Source organism: Lepisma saccharinum, chromosome 22 (genome assembly GCF_977018435.1).
Source record: "Lepisma saccharinum chromosome 22, izLepSacc3.1, whole genome shotgun sequence".
Taxonomy (NCBI): Eukaryota; Metazoa; Arthropoda; class Insecta; order Zygentoma; family Lepismatidae; genus Lepisma; species Lepisma saccharinum.
Window position 1 is genome coordinate 26,969,850 of NC_139250.1, and position 20,243 is coordinate 26,990,092.

At 38.5% G+C, this 20,243-nt stretch overlaps 1 protein-coding gene across 3 annotated transcripts in view; it reads right to left on the bottom strand.

Annotated features, from left to right (window-relative positions):
• LOC146004738 (sodium-dependent serotonin transporter-like) overlaps nt 1-20,243 on the bottom strand; it is a 60,721-nt gene that overhangs the window by 21,193 nt on the left and 19,285 nt on the right. For 2 of the 3 annotated variants that reach the window (XM_083143702.1, XM_083143700.1), the window contains exons 4-8: nt 18,082-18,213; nt 13,990-14,245; nt 6,315-6,453; nt 4,144-4,281; nt 1,965-2,193 (exon numbers count right to left, since the gene is read on the bottom strand). In XM_083143702.1, the coding sequence (XP_082999828.1) occupies nt 1,965-2,193; nt 4,144-4,281; nt 6,315-6,453; nt 13,990-14,245; nt 18,082-18,213 (894 nt within the window). The remainder of the gene's footprint in view (nt 1-1,964; nt 2,194-4,143; nt 4,282-6,314; nt 6,454-13,989; nt 14,246-18,081; nt 18,214-20,243) is intronic. The other variant, XM_083143701.1, reaches the window with a different exon arrangement.

Consider the following 20,243-nt stretch of genomic DNA (forward strand, 5'->3'; position numbering starts at 1 on the left):
AAGCCTCCAGCAATGATCCACAGACATGGCATCCTCATGTTACACTACAATGCTCGGCCACATGTCACGCAAAGGATCGTACAGGCGCTCCATGAGTTAAAATATGAAACCCTTCCTCACCCAGCATATTCTCCCGACCTCTCTCCCACTGACTACCATCTCTTCCAGCATCTCTATCACTTCCAGGCAGGGAAGACCTTCGCTGATGATCGGGCAGTGTAACATGCCATTGAGGAGTTCTTTGGGTTGCAGACTCCAGACTTCTTTCGCCATGGAATCTAATTGTTGGCTGAACGATGGCAAAGGTGTGTGACTGCAGACGGCATCTATTTTGATTAACCAGGTATTGTAGTTTTGATTTTTTTGGCCTTTGGCAATGACGCACCTGGTCCAGACATTTCATTCACAACAACCCAATATGAGGGTCACTATTTATATTTTGAGCCTAACAATGAAAAAATAGGAATTTGGCATTGAAAACTGCTTTATTGTTTTTCGAAGTATTCTCCTTTATGGTCAATACACTTTTGCATTCGTTCGAACCATTTGTCAAAGCAGTTTTTCCAATCTTCTTAAGACACCTCCATAATATGGTTTTCGAACGCATCAACGGCATCTTCCGCCGACGAAAATCGTTGTCCACGCAATTTATTCTTGACATTCGGGAACAAGAAGAAGTCATTGGGTGCCAAATCGGGACTGTACGGCGGATGACCCATCAATTCGATTTTTTGACTGTTCATAAAGTCGGTTGTTAGACGAGATGTGTGACAGCTGGCATTGTCTTGATGAAGAATGATCCGACGGTGTTTGTTTGTTTTCCGTATTTGACCGAAGACCTCTGGCAAACAAATTGTTGTGTACCATTCAGAGTTGACCGTTCTACATTCCTCTAAAGGCACAGTTGCACATGAACAGTTTTCCCGAAAAACAGGCGACCATTTGTTTCAATGTGCTTCGAGCGCGAACAACTTTTGTTGGATTTGGGTTCATCTTGAAACACCCATACAGTCGACTGCTGTTTACGTTCCGGCTCATATGCATATATGTCCTCCCGGATGGTGTAGTGGTTGCGTCGTCGCCTTGTAATCAAGGGGTCCCGGGTTCGATACCCGGTGGAGGCACATAGTGGTTCGGATCCCACTATAAACTGTAGGTCCAGTCCCAATTAGCCTTTCTCTGCACAAAGTGGACTTAAAACAACAATTCAATCAATCAATCATATGCATATATCCATGATTCATCACCTGTTACAATCTTATATACGTCTTTTGAAGCACCACGATTGTATTTATTGAGCATTTGTTTGCACCAATTGACGCGAGCGTCTTTTTGAGTTTTTGTCAAATTGTGTGGGATCCAACGAGAACATACCTTTCTCACAGTTAAATGATCATGTAATATTTTATATATGCTGGTGGAACTAATGCCTATGGTTGCCTCAATCTCACAGTATGTCACATGACGATCTTGCAGTATTAGGTTTTGCACAGCATCAATGTTTTCTTGAACAACAACTGATTTTGGACGACCTTCGCGAATCTCGTCGGTGAGCGAATGGCGGCCACGATTAAATTCGTTATACCAGCGTTTCACAGTGGCAAAGGATGGGGCTTCATCACCAAATGTGGAAGTAAGTTGATCGATGCACTCTTGTCTTGATAATCCACGTCGAAAATCGTAAAAAATCATCGCACGAAAATGTTCACGAGTTAATTCCATTTTATTGTTGTCGCGCAATCTCCAAGGCAACATAAACAACACAAATGAAGCTATTGACAAAACATTTGAAGTACGTTATGGTCAATAATGCCAGACGATTCCGTGCAAATGTCAAATCGCGCCTAACTTCAATCAGTGTTGCCAAGGCTCAAAATAGTGACCCTCGTACATGTGGTAGCCAATCTCTTTAATAGTAGGTTTCACAGATTAACAGTATATGCAATTTATGATCTTTTACTTACCATGTTTAGATATTATGTCATCAGTAACTTGGTAACGTCTCTTCATTACATCAATAATAATAGCATTAGAAGTAAAAATTAAAATATTCATACAAACATAAGTAATATTAACTGTAAATGAATTTGCACTTGGATGACCTTCAAAATTAGCATATGATCCGAAAAGTATCATAGTTCCTGTCGACAAGAAGAAGTTATCAATGGATAGAAAGACAGCAGACGCCCATGCCTGAAACAAACACAATAATGATTTATTGTCCTAAAGAGGAAAAGTCTCAATGTTGTTATAAAAACTACCTTCGACAAGGAAACTGATATCTTACGAACATTTCATTGAGCATGGCATGTGAAATGGTGATATGAGAATTTGCCCCTGGTGTTTTGGACCCAAACCTTTTTTTCTTCTTACTGTCGTTCCTAAAGCACCTACATTTTACACACTAGTTGATTGACAGTTTCAAATGTGATACCAAACAGAAGAGTATGATTCGAACAAGTGCTCCAACCTTATCAGCCACGTTAAGTCGATGTTAGCCCCCAATGTTTCGAGCACATACATTGGTCTCATCATCAGGGAATGTTGAATTTTGTTGTTTTAAGTCCACTTTTTGCACAGAAAGGCTAATCGGGACTGGGCCAACAGTTTAATGTGGGATCCGAACCACTATGTGCCTCCACCGGGTATCGAACCCAGGACCCCTTGATTACAAGGCGACGACGCTACCACTGGGCCATCAGAGTCAGTTTCTGTCTTGTGATTGGCTCGTAGAAGAATATGATGTAAACACTGACATGCCCAGGATTTTCGAAGGGGGGGGGGGTTACGTATCCTTTTCTAGCAGTCTATACTTATTTTGCCATCATATCCTGGATTTGACATTCTATTTTTTAGGAACACTGGGCCTAAACAACAAACACCCTTGGGCATGCCACTGACTGTAAAATGATTCTTTTGAGATTTGGGATGCATAAAATAGAATGAAAAAGAAATTCTCTGAAAAGTCACTATTTTTGATATAGCATGGGATATGGGGGGACAGAAAAGTTTCATGGAAATATCACATCTGATTCTACTTTCTGTCAACAAGAAACCTACATTTTCTTAAAAAAATATAACACTATTCCTTATTAGTCCAGCAACCATTTGACAATCCCGAGACAATCAACATGAAAACAAAAAATCACACCAGTACAGAAAGTTACCAAGGAGTGTCTCCATGGGAGGTAAGGACTCGACAAGATAAAAATTGACAGGAATTTTTTGTACCTGTATTTTCAGGAAAATAATGCATGCCACAGTGAGTTGACAAGGGCGATGACAAAAAGTAATTAAAATGGAAGGGCTCTAGTGTGCATGCAGGATGATTGATTTATATTCATTTTGGCATCAGGTGAAACCCAGCCTTGATGGTTAATTATGAAAAATTGATTACTAGAGATAATATTGTGTATTTGTTTGGACAGTACCAATATACGAGGGACGTTTCATAATGATTTACAATTTCGAATGCCAAGCATCCCATGGTTGACCATTGGGCTTGTCATGGCAGTCACAGATAACTAGTACCTTGGTCTGTCACTTGATATCAGCACTGGACACGTGAACCATAGCGCATTTCCTGCAAGTCTGTCAGTGTGTGCGTGGACAACATGGAAGGACAGCACTGGGCGACGTGGTTATTTTGGAAAGGGGCATGAGTATCGCAGAAAATCATAGGTGATAGTTATCTTGGTGAATACTGCCAGAACCCTTCCAAAAACACATTTGGTGAATTAACATTGGATTATTTTTCCTCATTGCTTGATAAGCTTTCAGTTCCTTCTGTATTGCTGGCAGTTGTTACCACTATATCTGTGACCAATTGTGAGCAGTAGGAATAACATTAAGTCTTTCTCTTGAAAGATGAAGTACATATACAGTTTCATATGACTACCAGAGAGTGTGCTGCAAGTTTCCAATTGGATGATGGCAGTGACCGCCAAAAATAATACAACAAGAAGAAATCAGAGCATTACTCTGCATGGGGCAGGAATAAAAGTAGTAATCTTACACCATCTGGTATTATTTTCATGAAAATGTACATTTTGTGACAATCAGATTAACTCATCATAATTATTTTCAAATTTTAAAAAAAAATAATATTCATGTAAACTAACAATTTAATATTATTCTACTTACCGTCAGATCTTGTAAAGCACTTGCATCAATTTCAAACAAATGTTGAAAAGTTTGTCTATTCTCTGAAGATAGTAGTAGCATAAGAAATATTCCGAACACAAGGAATAATGCTCGAAATACCATGGTGACTCTTAGTACCTATGAACCGAAATAAATTCAAATGCATTATGATATTGTTGAAATACATTGTTTTGGTAACAGTTTCATACATCGGAGACACATTTCTTCATTTTTACAGAAGAAACTACTTACGGAAATGAGTTTCTCTAAGGTTTCCAATGTTAGTCGAGGAATTTTCTTTCATTGTGGTATCTATTTGACCAGGAAATCATGTCAGTGTTTCCAACCCCCCTTTTTTTAACTATGCTTGCCTAACCTAACCAAACCTAACCTTATCGGAATGGTTTGTGGGGCTATCCGTCAGCTACCCAAGCATAATGTACAATTTGCACACGTGACGAACACGATAGTAGGTATTTTTCGGTGAAGAAGGTTGGAAAACACTGATATTCGAAAACAAAAGAAGCGATATCGCACCGTTACGTGCATTCGGTAGCACTTAGATAAATGCGTTTTTTCAGTAGAAAAAGTGTTTGTTTTCATGTAAAAATCATAATGGCACCTTGAACTATGTTCCGCAATACACAATTGGTAGGTACGAACCATGCAAAACCCAAAATATCTGATTTTAATGGGTCTACGATCTATGAAACTGGTACTCATTGTTTTAAACAATAATAAATTTATAATTACAATAAAACATGCCTTACTGATAGTGCAGGTTCTTGTAGAGTTATCAATTAAAATATATTTCTTGAACCTGTGATCCATCGAGTGCTGTGCTTACTTTCAATTTGCATTAAACACCATTTTAACAGTATTTAAAGTATTGGCTTTCCACCTGTGGTACTCTCTAGCTGACTTTTAGAGGGTCACGAGTGACCTGATTGCATTCTTATGAGATGACGTAAATGGCAGTATGAGAGATAGTATTGTTTTGAAAGGAGTAGTGTCAGAATGAGCGTAGATCTCACTTGTGGCTGATAACAATACTTTCTTTTTATTAGTAAATAAGTCTATGCTATTTCTAGTTGATGTGTTAATACGAGGGGAGGCTGATAAGTATTAAGCCTTATACAGAACAAAATGAGCTAGGAGACTGAAATTTGCAGGGTGTACTGGTTAATTCTTCTATATGTAATGATGCATAAATCGACTTTCTATGATTTTAACTTCCCTTTGTTTTTCAGGTCCAAAGTGAAAATGGCAGCACCTCCAGAGAAGCTGCATGACAATGCCTCGCCACACACTGCAGGTGAAACAACAGCGACACTGACCTCCTTAGGCTTTCAAGTGTTGCCCCATCCACCCTATTTGCCTGACCTGTTTGCCATCTGAAAAAAAACCTAAAGGACAATGATTTGGGAGTGTTCAGGAGGCAACTAATCCTGCAAGAATTTTATTTTCAGCGACTTTAGAAGCTGCAGGACAGATGTCGCAAGTGCATTGACTTCCTGAGGGAATATGTATAGTGTGGCAGTTACAGCATCCTAGCTGATTTTTTTTTGGGTAAGGCTCAATACTTATCAGCCTCCAATCGTAGTTTGTGTCAGGCTTACCAAAGTTTGTGTAGAACTTGTCAAAGTTAGGTAGTTATCCCATGCTTAGCCCAAGCTTGGTCTTGTTCCATATTCTCCACAAAATGAGATTTTAGCTTGCATGGGTAAAGAAGGCATCACTTGGAAAGCTTGTGATGTGTGGTAACTAGTTCAATTGATTCCTAATTGCTACAAACTTATATTTTGCATAACCAAACTTGAAGCAAACTTGTTCACTTGAAACTACAAGCAGACTTTGAGGAAAACTTAATGTGCTATCCAGGCAAATTCTTGAATCACTTAATTTTTAAAAGAATTGGCGGGGTGATGCGCAAAAGCCAGAGTTATTTTGATTCATACCAAAAGACAAGTTTAAAGATTATATGCATACTTATCTTGAAGCAAATTGATCCCATACCAGTGTAAAACTAATAATAATAATAATAAATAAATCATTGCCTTGTAATCAGGTGATCCCAGGTATCAAACCCAGGACCCCTTGATTACAAGGCAATGACGCACTAGGGTAACTAGGAAAATGTGTGTTCCCTAAAATGTAAGAAAGTATCTTACCCTGGCACAACCTATTACATCCATACTTGTAAAGAAAGCAGTGAGCATCCAGATAGCAAATAAACAAATCACTAATTCTTCTCCTACAGGGCCAAACCTTTTTATATCTTTAAGCATGTATGTTCTGGCATATCGTTCCCTGTAAAGAAAGAGTCAAATATATTGATTTTTTATCTGTATACAACCACTTATCCGATGCAAAAAAAATCCCAACTTACTACCAGACTGGCAAAGCACCTGAAGTTTAACAAACACAGGATCCAAAAAGTTTCTGTTAGGCATGCAGCATACTCAATGATTGACACAAAAATTAAAGAGACGCATGTAATTATGCACTTTCCGCATGAGCTGAATATCGACAGTGGTCAGGCACATCATGTTTGGCCCCCGCAGTTGCAACAACTCAAACCTATCACACGCAGCAGATGAACTGGTTACACCAGCGCCCTTAGCGGTAAGTGAGGAAAGAACAGGAACCAGAGGTCAACCCAACAGTGAAGCATCGAGTTTCCCAAGTGGATGGTGGCAGAGGCCACCGAAATTAATAGAACATTTACAAGTAAGTTTCACGTAAATCTTTTTAGTACTCACTTACGTCTTCTAAATACTTTCTATGATTTTCTGGAAAACAGGAACTTGACATATGTGACATTAATGTTTAAAATTAAAAGCAGAATTATTTCAAAGTAGACAACTTATTAATTTTATTGAGCTTCTGGATGAATGGATATTTAACTTAACCTAATTTACAATAATTCTTTAATTAACATAACATAAACGATGAATGATTATGTCTACAATCAAGAAATTTCTATCAATAACTTCTGATATATAAAAATGAATGAATGAAAAAATGAATCTCACATGGAAAGAATTGGAGGACGCTCTGAAGATAATGAAGAGAGGTAGAGCACCTGGAGTAGATGAAGTGCCAGTGGAAATTATACTAGGAGCAGGAGTGATTGGTGTGCAGTGTGTTGAAAACAGTATGGCAAGAGAGAGAAGTGCTCATATTCAAGAAGGGTGACAGAAAGGAATGTAAAAACTACAGAGGAATAACACTTATGTGCCACTCAGAAAAGGTGTATGAGAAAATATTAGAGAAAAGAATAAGGGAAGTAACAGAGCTGAACACGAGAGAGGAACAGTATGGCTTTAGAAGAGGCAGATCAACAGTAGATCTGATATTCACCATAAGGCAAATGCAGGAAAGGCACTGCGATTATGGAAATGATTTGATTATGCCATTCCTAGATATAGAAAAGGCATACGATAGCATGGACAGGACAAAAATTTGGAAGGCTCTAAGAGAGGAAGGAACCGAGGAGAAATAGTGTGTAGAGTAAAGATCACATACAAGGTCAACCGAGCTGTGTGAAGACACCAGTGGGAAGAACGGAGTGGTTCAGTATAAGTAATGGACTAAAACAGGGAAGTGCTCTTTCCCCACTGCTCTTCACAATTACAATGGATACAATTAACAAAGAGGTGGGGAAGAAGATAGGAGAGGAGAAGATGAAGGCCCTGTTGTTTGCTGATGACTTAGTAATATGGAGGAACAGGGAAGAAGAAGTACAGAGACAGCTTGATAGTTGGAATGAGGAAATCAGAAGAGCAGGAATGAAATTCAGTGCAGAAAAGACTGAGGTGCTAATAACAACAAGAAACAGCCAGAAATGAGCCAAGAATAAAGATGGACACAGGAGAGTTGAGGGTAGTGGAGAGCTTCAAATATCTAGGAAACATAAGTGAGAGAAGTGGAAGAATAAATGAGGAGGTAAACAGAAGGCTGGTGGACTCGTTCAAAGCGTTAGAAGATTAATATGGAACAGGGATGTACGTATGAAATGCAAGAAGGTAATATATAACACATACTATGTGCCAATAATTACATATGGAACAGAGACTTGGACAATGACAGAGAGAGACAAAATAAAGATGCAGGCAGTGGAGATGAAATTTTTAAGGAGTATATTAGGGAAGACTATTAGGGTTAGAATAAAGAATGAGGAGATACGACAGACAGTGGGGGTGGTGGAGCTTCAGAACACGATAGATCAGGCATTGATGAGATGGTTTGGACACATGAAGAGGATGGATGCAGAAAGACTACCAGTAAGAGCTTACCATGCACAGGAAGTGGGAATAAGGGCCAGGGTGGGACCAAGATGTCGGTGGAAAGAGCAGATAGCAGATAATGTTAGGAGAAGAGCACAAGATTGGAACACCATGGAAAGAAGGAGTGGTGGAAGACCAGAAAAAATTGAGAGGCTTGACTTCTATGCCAACCCAGCCAGAGGCAGGAAACGACAAAGGATGATGATGATGATGAATAAAAATAACAATATGATATGATTTATTTCATTCCATTGACCATTATACATTTGATCTTTCACAGACTGTAAAAAAACATGTTAGTACAATATATTTTTTTACAAAATATGCAATGAACACTGTTCCGTCAATCGCAAAACAGTATGTAAAAGGTCAACCAGCGCCATCTCTTGGCGTTAAGAATTACTAAAAACAATAGAACATCGTCGAGCGTACAGCAGAGACAGACACCTGGACGCGAAAAGATCGCTTTTCACAACGCTACGTACTCTCATGTATTTTTATGTATATTTACAGTTCGCTTATATTTTTATACAATATATCCACATATAATCATTACGCGAGTGTTGTTTTTTATCATAACCTCAGCGGTGAAGGACCACAACAGTCCGGAGCCACAACATTTTGGTCCTCCAAATCCGGATGCAACGAGATTGAGCCCGCCATGGACGTCAACTGTCGCACCGCAGCAGCAACAACAAGGTAGGTAGTGAGTGCATGCAAGATTCGTCACTTTCCTATTTAATTACATCCTCATACCCTTTTGTTACCCTGTGTTAGTGTTCAGTGAAGTGTAAGTGAACTTTCAATACTGCAACGAACAGTTCCAGCGCATCAGTGTCGTGACAAAACAGTTTGAATTCTCGTTAGCAACAATGAATGCAGAGAGACTGAAAGAGCTTATCGTTAAGCGGGGACAAGTAAAGGCTAGAGTTACGCATTTCAGAGCATACATTGACAGCTTCACAGAAGAGCATGGAATCGCACAATTAACATTACGTCATGAGAAATTTGTTGAATCGTGGAAAGACTTCGAAAACATTCAGTCAGAAATTGAACTTTTGCAAGATGAGTCATTACAGGAACAGGAAGGTCAAGAAAGGGAACACTTCGAAAATGCATATTTTGAGTTAGCGGCGCAAGCACAAACTGTACTCCAGTCGCACGCAACGTCTAAAATTCACAACGAAGTGCCGAAAGATACGCAGGACAATATTGCAGTGAAATTGCCAATGATAAATCTACCGTTATTTCACGGCTATTATGATGAATGGTTGTCTTTTTTTGGCACGTTTCAAGCACTAATTCATAACAATTCGTCATTGCAAGCTATTCAGAAATTTCACTATTTGCGTTCTTCGCTGCGAGGGGAAGCACTTGAAGTCATTCAAGCGCTCGAGATCTCTGCACAGAATTACGAAACGGCGTGGTCACTTTTAAAGGAGCGGTTTGAAAACAAAAGGTACATTGCAAACAAACACGTAAAGGCATTGTTTGATTTACCGCCTGTAGAAAGGGAATCGGCTGCCGCTTTGAAGCGACTTCTAGACAGCATAGTGAAACATTTACGTGCTTTAAAATCGCTTGGTCAACCGACAGAAAATTGGGACGCTCTTCTCTTGCATTTAGTCACAAATAAATTAGATAGCGTTACTCATAAAGAATGGGAAGAAACAATTCCAGGTACTGAACTTCCGTCGATGTCAGAACTCATTCAGTTTCTGCAACAAAGGTGTCAAGTTCCAGATGCTGTAGATAACAATCGGCCCACACAAAATAAACCTCTGTTTCGCAACAAAGGCTCTTATTCTCAGAAGAGTGGATCGGAAAGTAAGAATACGTTTAAAACAAACGTTCATCTTTCATACAATGAACCAAAGTGCAGGTTTTGTAATCAAACACACTTCATTTATCAGTGCACTTCATTCAAAGCAAAATCAGTACTAGAGCGAATAAATGTAGTAAAGCGTCTTTCACTTTGCCTCAATTGTTTGAAAGCTGGACACAGATCTGAGACGTGCCCTTCAGGTAATTGTAAGATTTGCAATTCAAGGCACAATTCCCTACTGCATTTTTCTCAGCAGTCATCATCACGCAGCACATCATCATCGTCGTCTTCTCAATCAGAAAACTACGTCACTCCGAGTGCACGGCGGAGAGATACAGAATCCGTTACATGTGTAACACAGAATACTAAGAAACAAACAAATGTAATGTTGTGTACAGCAGTTGTTTATGTTAGTAATGCACAAGGATCATATCATACTTGTCGAGCGCTTCTCGATTCGGCATCGCAATCAAACTTTATCAGTTCGAGAATGGCGCAAATGTTGAAATTGAAAAGAACAAACAGGGTGTCTCACATAAATGGAATAGGCACATCAGAATCAAAGGCGTGTCACAGCGTTCAAGCCACTATCAAATCAAGATTTAATGCTTATTCTGCCACATTAGAATTTGTCGTTTTGCCTGAAATTACACAAGAACTGCCAGCACTTCCGATTAATATCCACAATTGGAATATTCCACAGAATATTCATTTGGCAGATCCACAATTCAATACATCTCAAAGAGTAGACTTACTGATCGGAGCAGGAATATTCTTTGATCTGCTTTGTATAGGTCAAATACGTCTCGCATCAGGGTTGCCAACTCTACAGAAAACCACTTTCGGATGGATCGTGGGAGGCAAATATGATATTACGTCACATCATGCATCGCCAAACGTATGTTGTCTTAGCATAGAAGAACGAATCGAAGATCAACTGCAAAGATTCTGGTCACTTGAAGAATGCAACACTAAGCCTAGCTTATCCGCAGAACAGATTGCTTGTGAAGAGCATTTTAAGGCTAATTTCAAGAGAGATTAAACTGGAAGATTTATTGTTAGATTGCCAGTAAAGGACAACATAAGTAAATTAGGTGATTCGAAGGAAATAGCAACAAGAAGATTTCATTTAATGGAGAAGAGGCTCGTCAAGAATCCAGAATTGAAGGATGCTTATGTCAATTTCATGAACGAATATGAAAGTTTGAAACACATGCAACGTATTGAGGAAGATGAATGCCACATTTCAGAATGTTTCTTGCATCATCATTGCGTAACCAAGGAAACAAGCTCCACATCGAAGCACCGTGTTGTTTTCGATGCCTCATGCAAAACTCCCAGTGGATTATCACTCAATGATATTCTAACAGGTGAAGGAAGACAACAGTCCGGAGCCGCAACAAACACAGTGGGTAGATTCATAGAAAGAAGAAGAAAAGAGGTTTCTCTCCTAGAGAAAATTGTTAATTCACCACTATAGAAAAAGTTAAAAAAAACTAGTATAATATCTAATGTCAAGTAAAATGAAGCTTTACTATCAATACACAAGATGCTAGATAATGTAATAATACACTTCTACTGAAACTCGAACTGTAAAAATATATAAAGTGGAATATTTCATACTGAAATGTATTTACACATTTCCAATTTTTATGAAAAACTCAATATGCTGATCAAGGCAGAAATTTATTTTATTAAAAACATAAACTAAATGTAACGTTTCAACCTTCTAGCAAGGTTTTCTTCAGACTCTGCACCAAGAACAAATGTAACAAGTTACAAAAACAAGACGATATATATACACAAACATTCCTCCCCTCCAGACTATTAGAAAGTTGATCTGGAACATTCTAGCAGGTGGCTTTCCCTTGTCACCTAAATGGTGACTTTCACCTAAAAAACTAAACATATATACTTCCATATCAGTAGCGAAGCGTGGTCTTAAGAGGAAGGAAAGCAATGCAGTACTCTGAAAAATGGGGGGGGGGGGGTATATAAATTATACAGTCCATTGCCCCAGTTTTTCTAGGAAAGAAAGGACATTTTAAATAATAATAATATATCCATGAACTCCTCTCTCAACTGCCATACTGCTAAGTTCAAAATTCTTGTCACGTTATTGATAATAAAATACTTGCTATTACTTACAGCTTCCCGTATGAAATTTGAAATATTCATGTTTGTTTCACAAAAGAGAACACTCACTTCAACCACTCATTCTTCCCACATAAATGAAAAATATTCCGAAAAGCTCACAAGCTAACAGAAAAGTGATGTCAACCTCGTTGTAAAAATTAATGTTCACGGGGGAGTAATAGAACTGACTTGAAGCTTAAAATTAATTAAGCTTTCGAATAATAGGCCATTACAATAGGAAGAACATGCGCTGTTTCTTCTTTTTAATAATGTATTATATTAATAAAAATTATATTTCGGGTTGGATAGCATTTATGACTTAACGTTTTTGCTATTTGCAGGTCTCAGAAGAGAGTTTCATTGCTTTTTTTTTTACATACGTTTTATCGAAAAAAAACATCAGTTCATTGTTTGTATGAAAACTTACGATAAATATAGTGTAAATTATTTGGTAGTTGTCAACACTGGCGTGCGTTGTAATTTGAGACAAGATAAGTGTGAAGCGGACAACAGCCAGCTGTTCTGCAGATTCCAGCGCTCCCCAGTGCCGGAACACCATGTTTGTCTTAATCCCTGAACGTCGACATTATTGACACGTTTTACAAATCTTGAAACTCAAAGTAATGCTTTAAAGTTTATCTACATGGAATTTGGAACAGTTATAATAATTTATTTCAATAATTCTGTGTTTATAATAAAGCAAATATACATCTTCGAGATCATGTTAACACTTATATGTTTTCTGATAGTAGTGTCTGCTTTCTGCTTGGCTCGGGTGTTTTCGAGAAGCCGAAAAGCTCCGAAAAGCAGAGCTTTTATTAGTGGTTTGGGGACCGTACCTTCACCAGCATCTACCCTTCACCATATGATACTTGAGAAGAGTTGGTTTCCCGCACAGTGGCTGCAAGCAGAGAGGTTGTTGCTTGCCAACGGGCTGCGGAGAGAATTTGCGGCCGTAAAATTTTGCGAAATCGAGTGCGATAGAAAATAAATAATGCACTCAACGTTAAGTACATTAAATAATATTTTAATTGTGCAAGCAGTGCTTGCATTGCTTGTACTATATATTCGCCACTGTTCCATATAGAATGTGGTAGGACTCTTTTATCTAACGCTATTTTTCCTTCATTATTCTTCCTTCTTCTTTCCTCTTTCTCTCTTGTCCTTTCCACTCTTTCAAACACCTTCTTCCATTCTTTGTTTATCTTCAGTCCCCCATTCCAGTTCATTGTGTCTTCTTCACCTTTCTTCTCTATTTCCTTGGCCTCCTTCCATTTTCTCACTAGTATTCTCTTCTCCCTTCCTATCTGCTTAGCTTCATCCCACTCTATGTCATGTCCTACAACTTTCTAATAGTCTGGAGGGAAGTAATTTTTGTGTATATATATATCGTCCTGTTTTGCACCTTGTTACATTTGTACTTGGTGCAGAGTCTGAAGAAGACCTTGCTAGAAGGTTGAAACATTACATTTAGTTCAGGTTTTTAATAAAATAAATTTCTGCCTTGGTCAGGATATTGAGTTTCTCATATCATGGAAACAAGGCTTAATGGTGTTATAACCCACGTTTTAGTACATAAAATATCATAATACTCACTCATAGAAATACAAAGCAGGATATGCCATTTCTATTTCAGAGCATGCTACATCTCCTTCTACATCAGAGCATTTTGGTAAATATTTTTGGTTTTTCATGGGATCATAGCAAATTAGATCAGAGGAATTACTTGCACAGCTCGACCATAGTAGCTGATCAAGTAATGATAAGTAAGAGTAGCTAAAGAGAATTGTCCCTGTTATACTGGCGATCAGTATTTTGAAATAAGCAGCTATTAAAAATGAGTAAGCTAAACCTGAAAGTAAATCAAAACCATTATAAAAGTAGTTCAATGAGATATTTTGAAGCATTTCACAACATTTTTCCGTAAAAAATAACCTTTGTTATATGTATATTATTAAGAAATAGAAATAGCAAATTTAAGTTGATACTCACTAATAGTAAATGAGAGAAAATAATGTATGTTCTTTTAATTCTATTACTATTCTAACGTTCCATTTGTTAGTGGTTGACACTTTGAAATTAAGGTGAGGTGTGACATTTTCGCACCAGGCATGCATTTATTTAAATATCGTCAGAATGGGCACTGCTACTGAAGAAAATACACGCATAATTTGAGAGTTTGAATTTCTCCCCATGTTGCAAGTGGAAGCTGTTAAGCTAGATACCGTGTTTGAAAAATATGATGAATACGTATTTACAGAATTCCATGTATTCCTTATGGAGAGACAACTTCAAATTCAAGTTATGGCTAAACAAATGGGAGTTTCAAGTCTTGCTAGCGCAAATATCATCTTCAATGGATCCTCTACCTGATCATATTTTTTTTTCTGCCAGCGGAAGTTTGATATCCCCAAGAGAACGTATAAAATAATTCTCCCATAAGCGTAATGCATTTCTCCTTGCCTCCTATGGCCATCCTGGCAGTGTTGCCAAACCAGATGTGCATAAAAGAGCTAAATTTCACCTTAAATTGAGCTAAAGTTGACTTTCAAGGAGCTAGATTTACGAAGGCTGGATAAAGTGTCTCCCATGGTAATTTTAGTTGTCAAGGTAGGAGAGGGTGGCAATGCTATTACCTCTAACTTTAAAGTGATGACAATCTATTCTTAGTTTTCACTGTCTAGAGCTGATGGTATGATCGTATGAATCGAAAATAAGGAATTACCGGATAACAATATTGTCATCTTCACCTCAACCAATGCGCTAATAAAAGTAGCTTGGGAGGTAAGGAGGGGGGGTGCAGCCAACATAATAAAATCACACCACATGCAAATCCTATACGCATGGAAAAGTTGGTCAATGTGGGCTGGAGCTAGTGATCGCATCATAGTGGGGCAGGGGCAGGTGACACAATGCACAGGCAAATAAGTGCACGAAAGAACCAGACCTTGTCCCTAAAGACCTAAGTTGGCAACAGTGCTCCAAGCTGACTCAGAGAGAAGGACCTAGGGGAAATTGTCCCTCTTCCCCTTAAGTATTTAGTGGCTTATACCTTTATGAGGATGACGAATGTTAAGGCTCAGCTGGTCATTTGGCTGGCGCCAATGAAACCATATTTGAAAATTCCTCTCCTTTTGAAAAACAACTCTATTCCAAATTCTGAAATATTATATCTGCTTAAAATTCCTTCTAGAGCATTCACGTGAATCTTCATGTGGTTTTCTTTCACTGTTGCCCAGATATTTGCAATAGTTTCGTGATTACATAAGCCTATTCAACTATTGATAATATCTAGACACCAGCGAAAGAAAATCATACGAAGATTCATGTGAATGCTCTACAAGAAATTCTAAGTAGATTTTTTTAAGATTTTGGAATATCATAGTGGATCTCTGAATGGAGGTAAAGTTTTGGAAACATGGCATTGGACAAAGGTTTAACTCAGACTTAACTGATTACTCTCTCTATTGATTAGTCCTTGCACATTATAAATAATAAACTTTGTGGTTCAACTTTTAATTGATGATCAACACCTGCCAAGTGAGTTTTGCAGTGTTGTATGTATGAGGGTCACTATTTATATTTTGAGCCTTGGCAACACTGATTGAAGTTAGGCGCGATTTGACGTTTGAACGGAATTGTCTGGCAGTATTGACCATAACGTACTTCAAATGTTTTGTCAATAGCTTCATTTGTGTTGTTTATGTTGCCTTGGAGATTGCGCGACAACAATAAAATGGAATTAACTCGTGAACATTTTCGTGCGATGATTTTTTAAGATTTTCGACGTGGATTATCAAGACAAGAGTGCGTCGATCAACTTACTTCCACATTTGGCGATGAAGCCCCATCCTTTGCCACTGTGAAACGCTGGTATAACGAATTTAATCGTGGCCGCCATTCGCTCAACGACGAGATTCGCGAAGGTCGTCCAAAATCAGTTGTTGTTCAAGAAAACATTGATGCTGTGCAAAACCTAATACTGCAAGATCGTCATGTGACATACTGTGAGATTGAGGCAACCATAGGCATTAGTTTCACCAGCATATATAAAATATTACATGATCATTTAGCTGTGAGAAAGGTATGTTCTCGTTGGATCCCACACAATTTGACAAAAACTCAAAAAGACGCTCGCGTCAATTGGTGCAAACAAATGCTCAATAAATACAATCGTGGTGCTTCAAAAGACGTATATAAGATTGTAACAGGTGACGAATCATGGATATATGCATATGAGCCAGAACGTAAACAGCAGTCGACTGTATGGGTGTTTCAAGATGAACCCAATTCAACAAAAGTTGCTCGCGCTCGAAGCACATCGAAACAAATGGTCGCCTGTTTTTTCGGGAAAACTGGTCATGTGGCAACTGTGCCTTTAGAGGAACGTAGAACTGTCAGCTCTGAATGGTACACAACAATTTGTTTGCCAGAGGTCTTCGGTCAAATACGGAAAACAAACAAACGCTGTCGGATCATTCTTCATCAAGACAATGCCAGCTGTCACACATCTCGTCTAACAACCGACTTTATGAACAGTCAAAAAATCGAATTGATGGGTCATCTGCCGTACAGTCCTGATTTGGCACCCAATGACTTCTTCTTGTTCCCGAATGTCAAGAATAAATTGCGTGGACAACGATTTTCGTCAGCGGAAGACGCCGTTGATGCGTTCAAAAACCATATTATGAAGGTGTCTCAACAAGATTGGAAAAACTGCTTTGACAAATGGTTCGAACGAATGCAAAATGTATTGACCATAAAGGAGAATACTTCGAAAAACAATAAAGCAGTTTTCAATGCCAAATTCCTATTTTTTCATTGTTAGGCTCAAAATATAAATAGTGACCCTCGTAGTCACAATATCAGATTGCATCATCACCTTTGTCTGGCTTTCATGGAGCTACCCAATCGTCTCATGACTGAGTCTATATAAAAAAATCATAACTCCCACTAATGTTCAAACCTGGGAGTCAGTGTGGCGGCGATTAGGGGTGTGTGGAGGGCAGTTGCCCCCCCCTTTGCCAAATTTGCTCCCGCACTATGCTAACCTTATCTACCAAGGGAAGGTAAACTGTCCCTGCCCCCTACCCCAGGTTTTGCAGCTTCCCCCCCCCACCAGTATGATACCCAATCATCGCCACTGCTGGGAGTGCTAACAATTCATTTATATATGCATTGTCTTTCTGCAGTATTGGATTTAGAAAACAGACGTTTCTTCATCTACTGCTTGTTATTAATATTATTATCATCATCATTATTATCACATCACACTCTTTTCACAAAAATAGTAGAGATATTGACAGCTAGCACACAAGTCAAGAACAAGAATGATAATAATTGTCAATGAAAACCAATGTTTCACTCTTGGAGTCGCATATGAAGAAAGAAAAACATGTGTCATTTATTTCAGACCTGGAAACAGCTTATCTAGAGACTTCTGGAAGGATGTCATGTATTTATGACTAGACAACATTTTTTTAGGACTGTTTATTAATTTCTTATTTAATATTTTGAATATGATTGTTCAAAAATGGGGACTTATTTGACACAAAATTATAACAAATACTGTATGTTTAAACTCAATTTTTTTTATGTTAACTTTAATTAATAATAATCTAAATTAAGATTAAAGATTTTGTTCAATGCAAAGAAAAAGTTCAAAATGATATGCATACATCTACTTACCAATGGAAATTGGTACCATTTTCCACATAACCATAGGACCCAAAAGAGTAAACTCACCAATTGCAAGTTCTGCTGTCATTAGAGGAACGTTCACAAAAAATGTTGAAATAACATACATCAGAAGAAAGGAACCTGCAATAATAATAATAATAAATGTTGGGCAATATTTACAGAAGAGTTGCCATGCAAAACTGAAAATATAACAACTTGAATTAGGATCTCTAAACAAGAATTTCTGACAAAATTCGAAAATTGGAAGGATATTAATTTGTCTTGTTCACTATTTAATATCACAAACAGTTCATTATTTATTATAGAAATGGACCAATATCATGTTTACTATAACACCATTATGCCTTGTTTCCATGATATGAAAAACTCAATATGCTGACCAAGGCAGAAAATTTATTTTATTTTAAAAACATAAACTAAACCTAACATTTCAACCTTCTAGCAAGGTCTTCTTCTGTTTACTAATATCAATAAGCAATAGTCAACCAATCCGACTTAAAGTGCAAACGTTCCATGAACAAACTGGATGGCTCGATCGCCTCCTTAATTCAATAATTCAATAATGTATCTTGCATCATGAAAACAAATTACCTATTTAGACACACACATAAATTCAAAATGTTCAAGAATTATATCAGAATATTAAAGTATCTGTTATGTAATTACAAAATACTGTTTTTCACACAATACTGGTACAAAATAAGGGCCTCCCCAATGTCGCAGTGGTAGCGTCGTCGCCTTGTAATCAAGGGGTCCCGGGTTCGATACCCGGTGGAGGCTCAAGTGGTTCGGATCCCACTTTAAACTGTAGGTCCAGTCCCGATTAGCCTTACTGTGCATAAAGTGGCCTTAAAACATCAAATCAATCCAATCAATCCAATGGTAGAAAATAAATGCAAACTTCGGGTTTTCCATTATTGCCAGGATAATTACACTTTGCTAAAGTGCCACATGTCTACTTTGCAGCCCCTGTGAAAGATCAAAACACTAGAAAAGATATTGACCAGTATCGGTAATTAACCCTAGAATGTATATGTGGGGTATACTGTACCCCAAGGATGACGTCATTGCTTGCATAGTTTGGATACTAGGGGGAGCATGATCTATGACTTTTTAATTTAGTATTAGCTCTCTCTGTGAACATACACACATATTTCTCTTGCTGTCCAGTCACGTGATAAACGGCATTTGGGGTACCAGAAACCCCACATACACTATGTTGCCATTCGTCACTGGACACCTCTCAAAAAGTGCTTGGGATCGTCTGTACATGTCATAAAATGTATAAAAAGCGTTGCCGGTTGAGAATACACTCATACCAGCTACAGCAGTTAATATGGACAGACGAACTGAGTGAAGCGGAAAGAGGGATGATCATTGGTGGCCACAGGTTTGGACATTCGACTCGTGAGATTTCCAACAAATTTCAGGTACCCCAGTCGACAGAGTGATGTTCTTGTGAAGTGGAAGCGAGAGGGGGTCATGACATGCTGACCTAGACCCAGTAAACCGAAAATATTAACAGATCGTGACTGTCGATGCTTGAAACGTGTAGTGAAGTCAAGCAGGAAGGCATCGTTAACAGATGGTGGCACAGGAGTTTTGATGGGTTTCCAGTGGTGCTGCAAGTGATCGTACTGTTTGCCAAGTCGTCCCACTTGGTTTTCATGGTCGCACAGCAGTTCACAAGCTGCATATCACAGCCCGCAATGCGACCCGTCAGTTACAGTGGTGCAAGGAACACCGCCATTGGACTCTCGAACAATGGAAATCTGTCCCATGGAGTGATGAATCGCGCTACCAAATGTGGCGGTCTGATGGACGTGTGTGGGTGTGGCGTATGCCCGGTGAACGCTGTTTACAGGACTGTATCGTACCCACAGTGAAATTCGGCAGGACCACATCATGGTGTGTCCTGCTTTTTGTGGTAAAGTCTTGGTCCTCTTGTTTTAGTTCAGGGAAACATGAATGCCGATGCATACCAAAAAGTTCTGGACAATTCTGTGCTAACGACATTGTGGGAACAATTCAGTATTGGCCCATACCTGTTTCAGCACGACAATGCTCTATGTCATACAGCAGGCATTATCAACACGTGGTTCGAGGACATGGGTGTGCAAAAACTTGATTGGACAGCCAAAAGTCCAGAT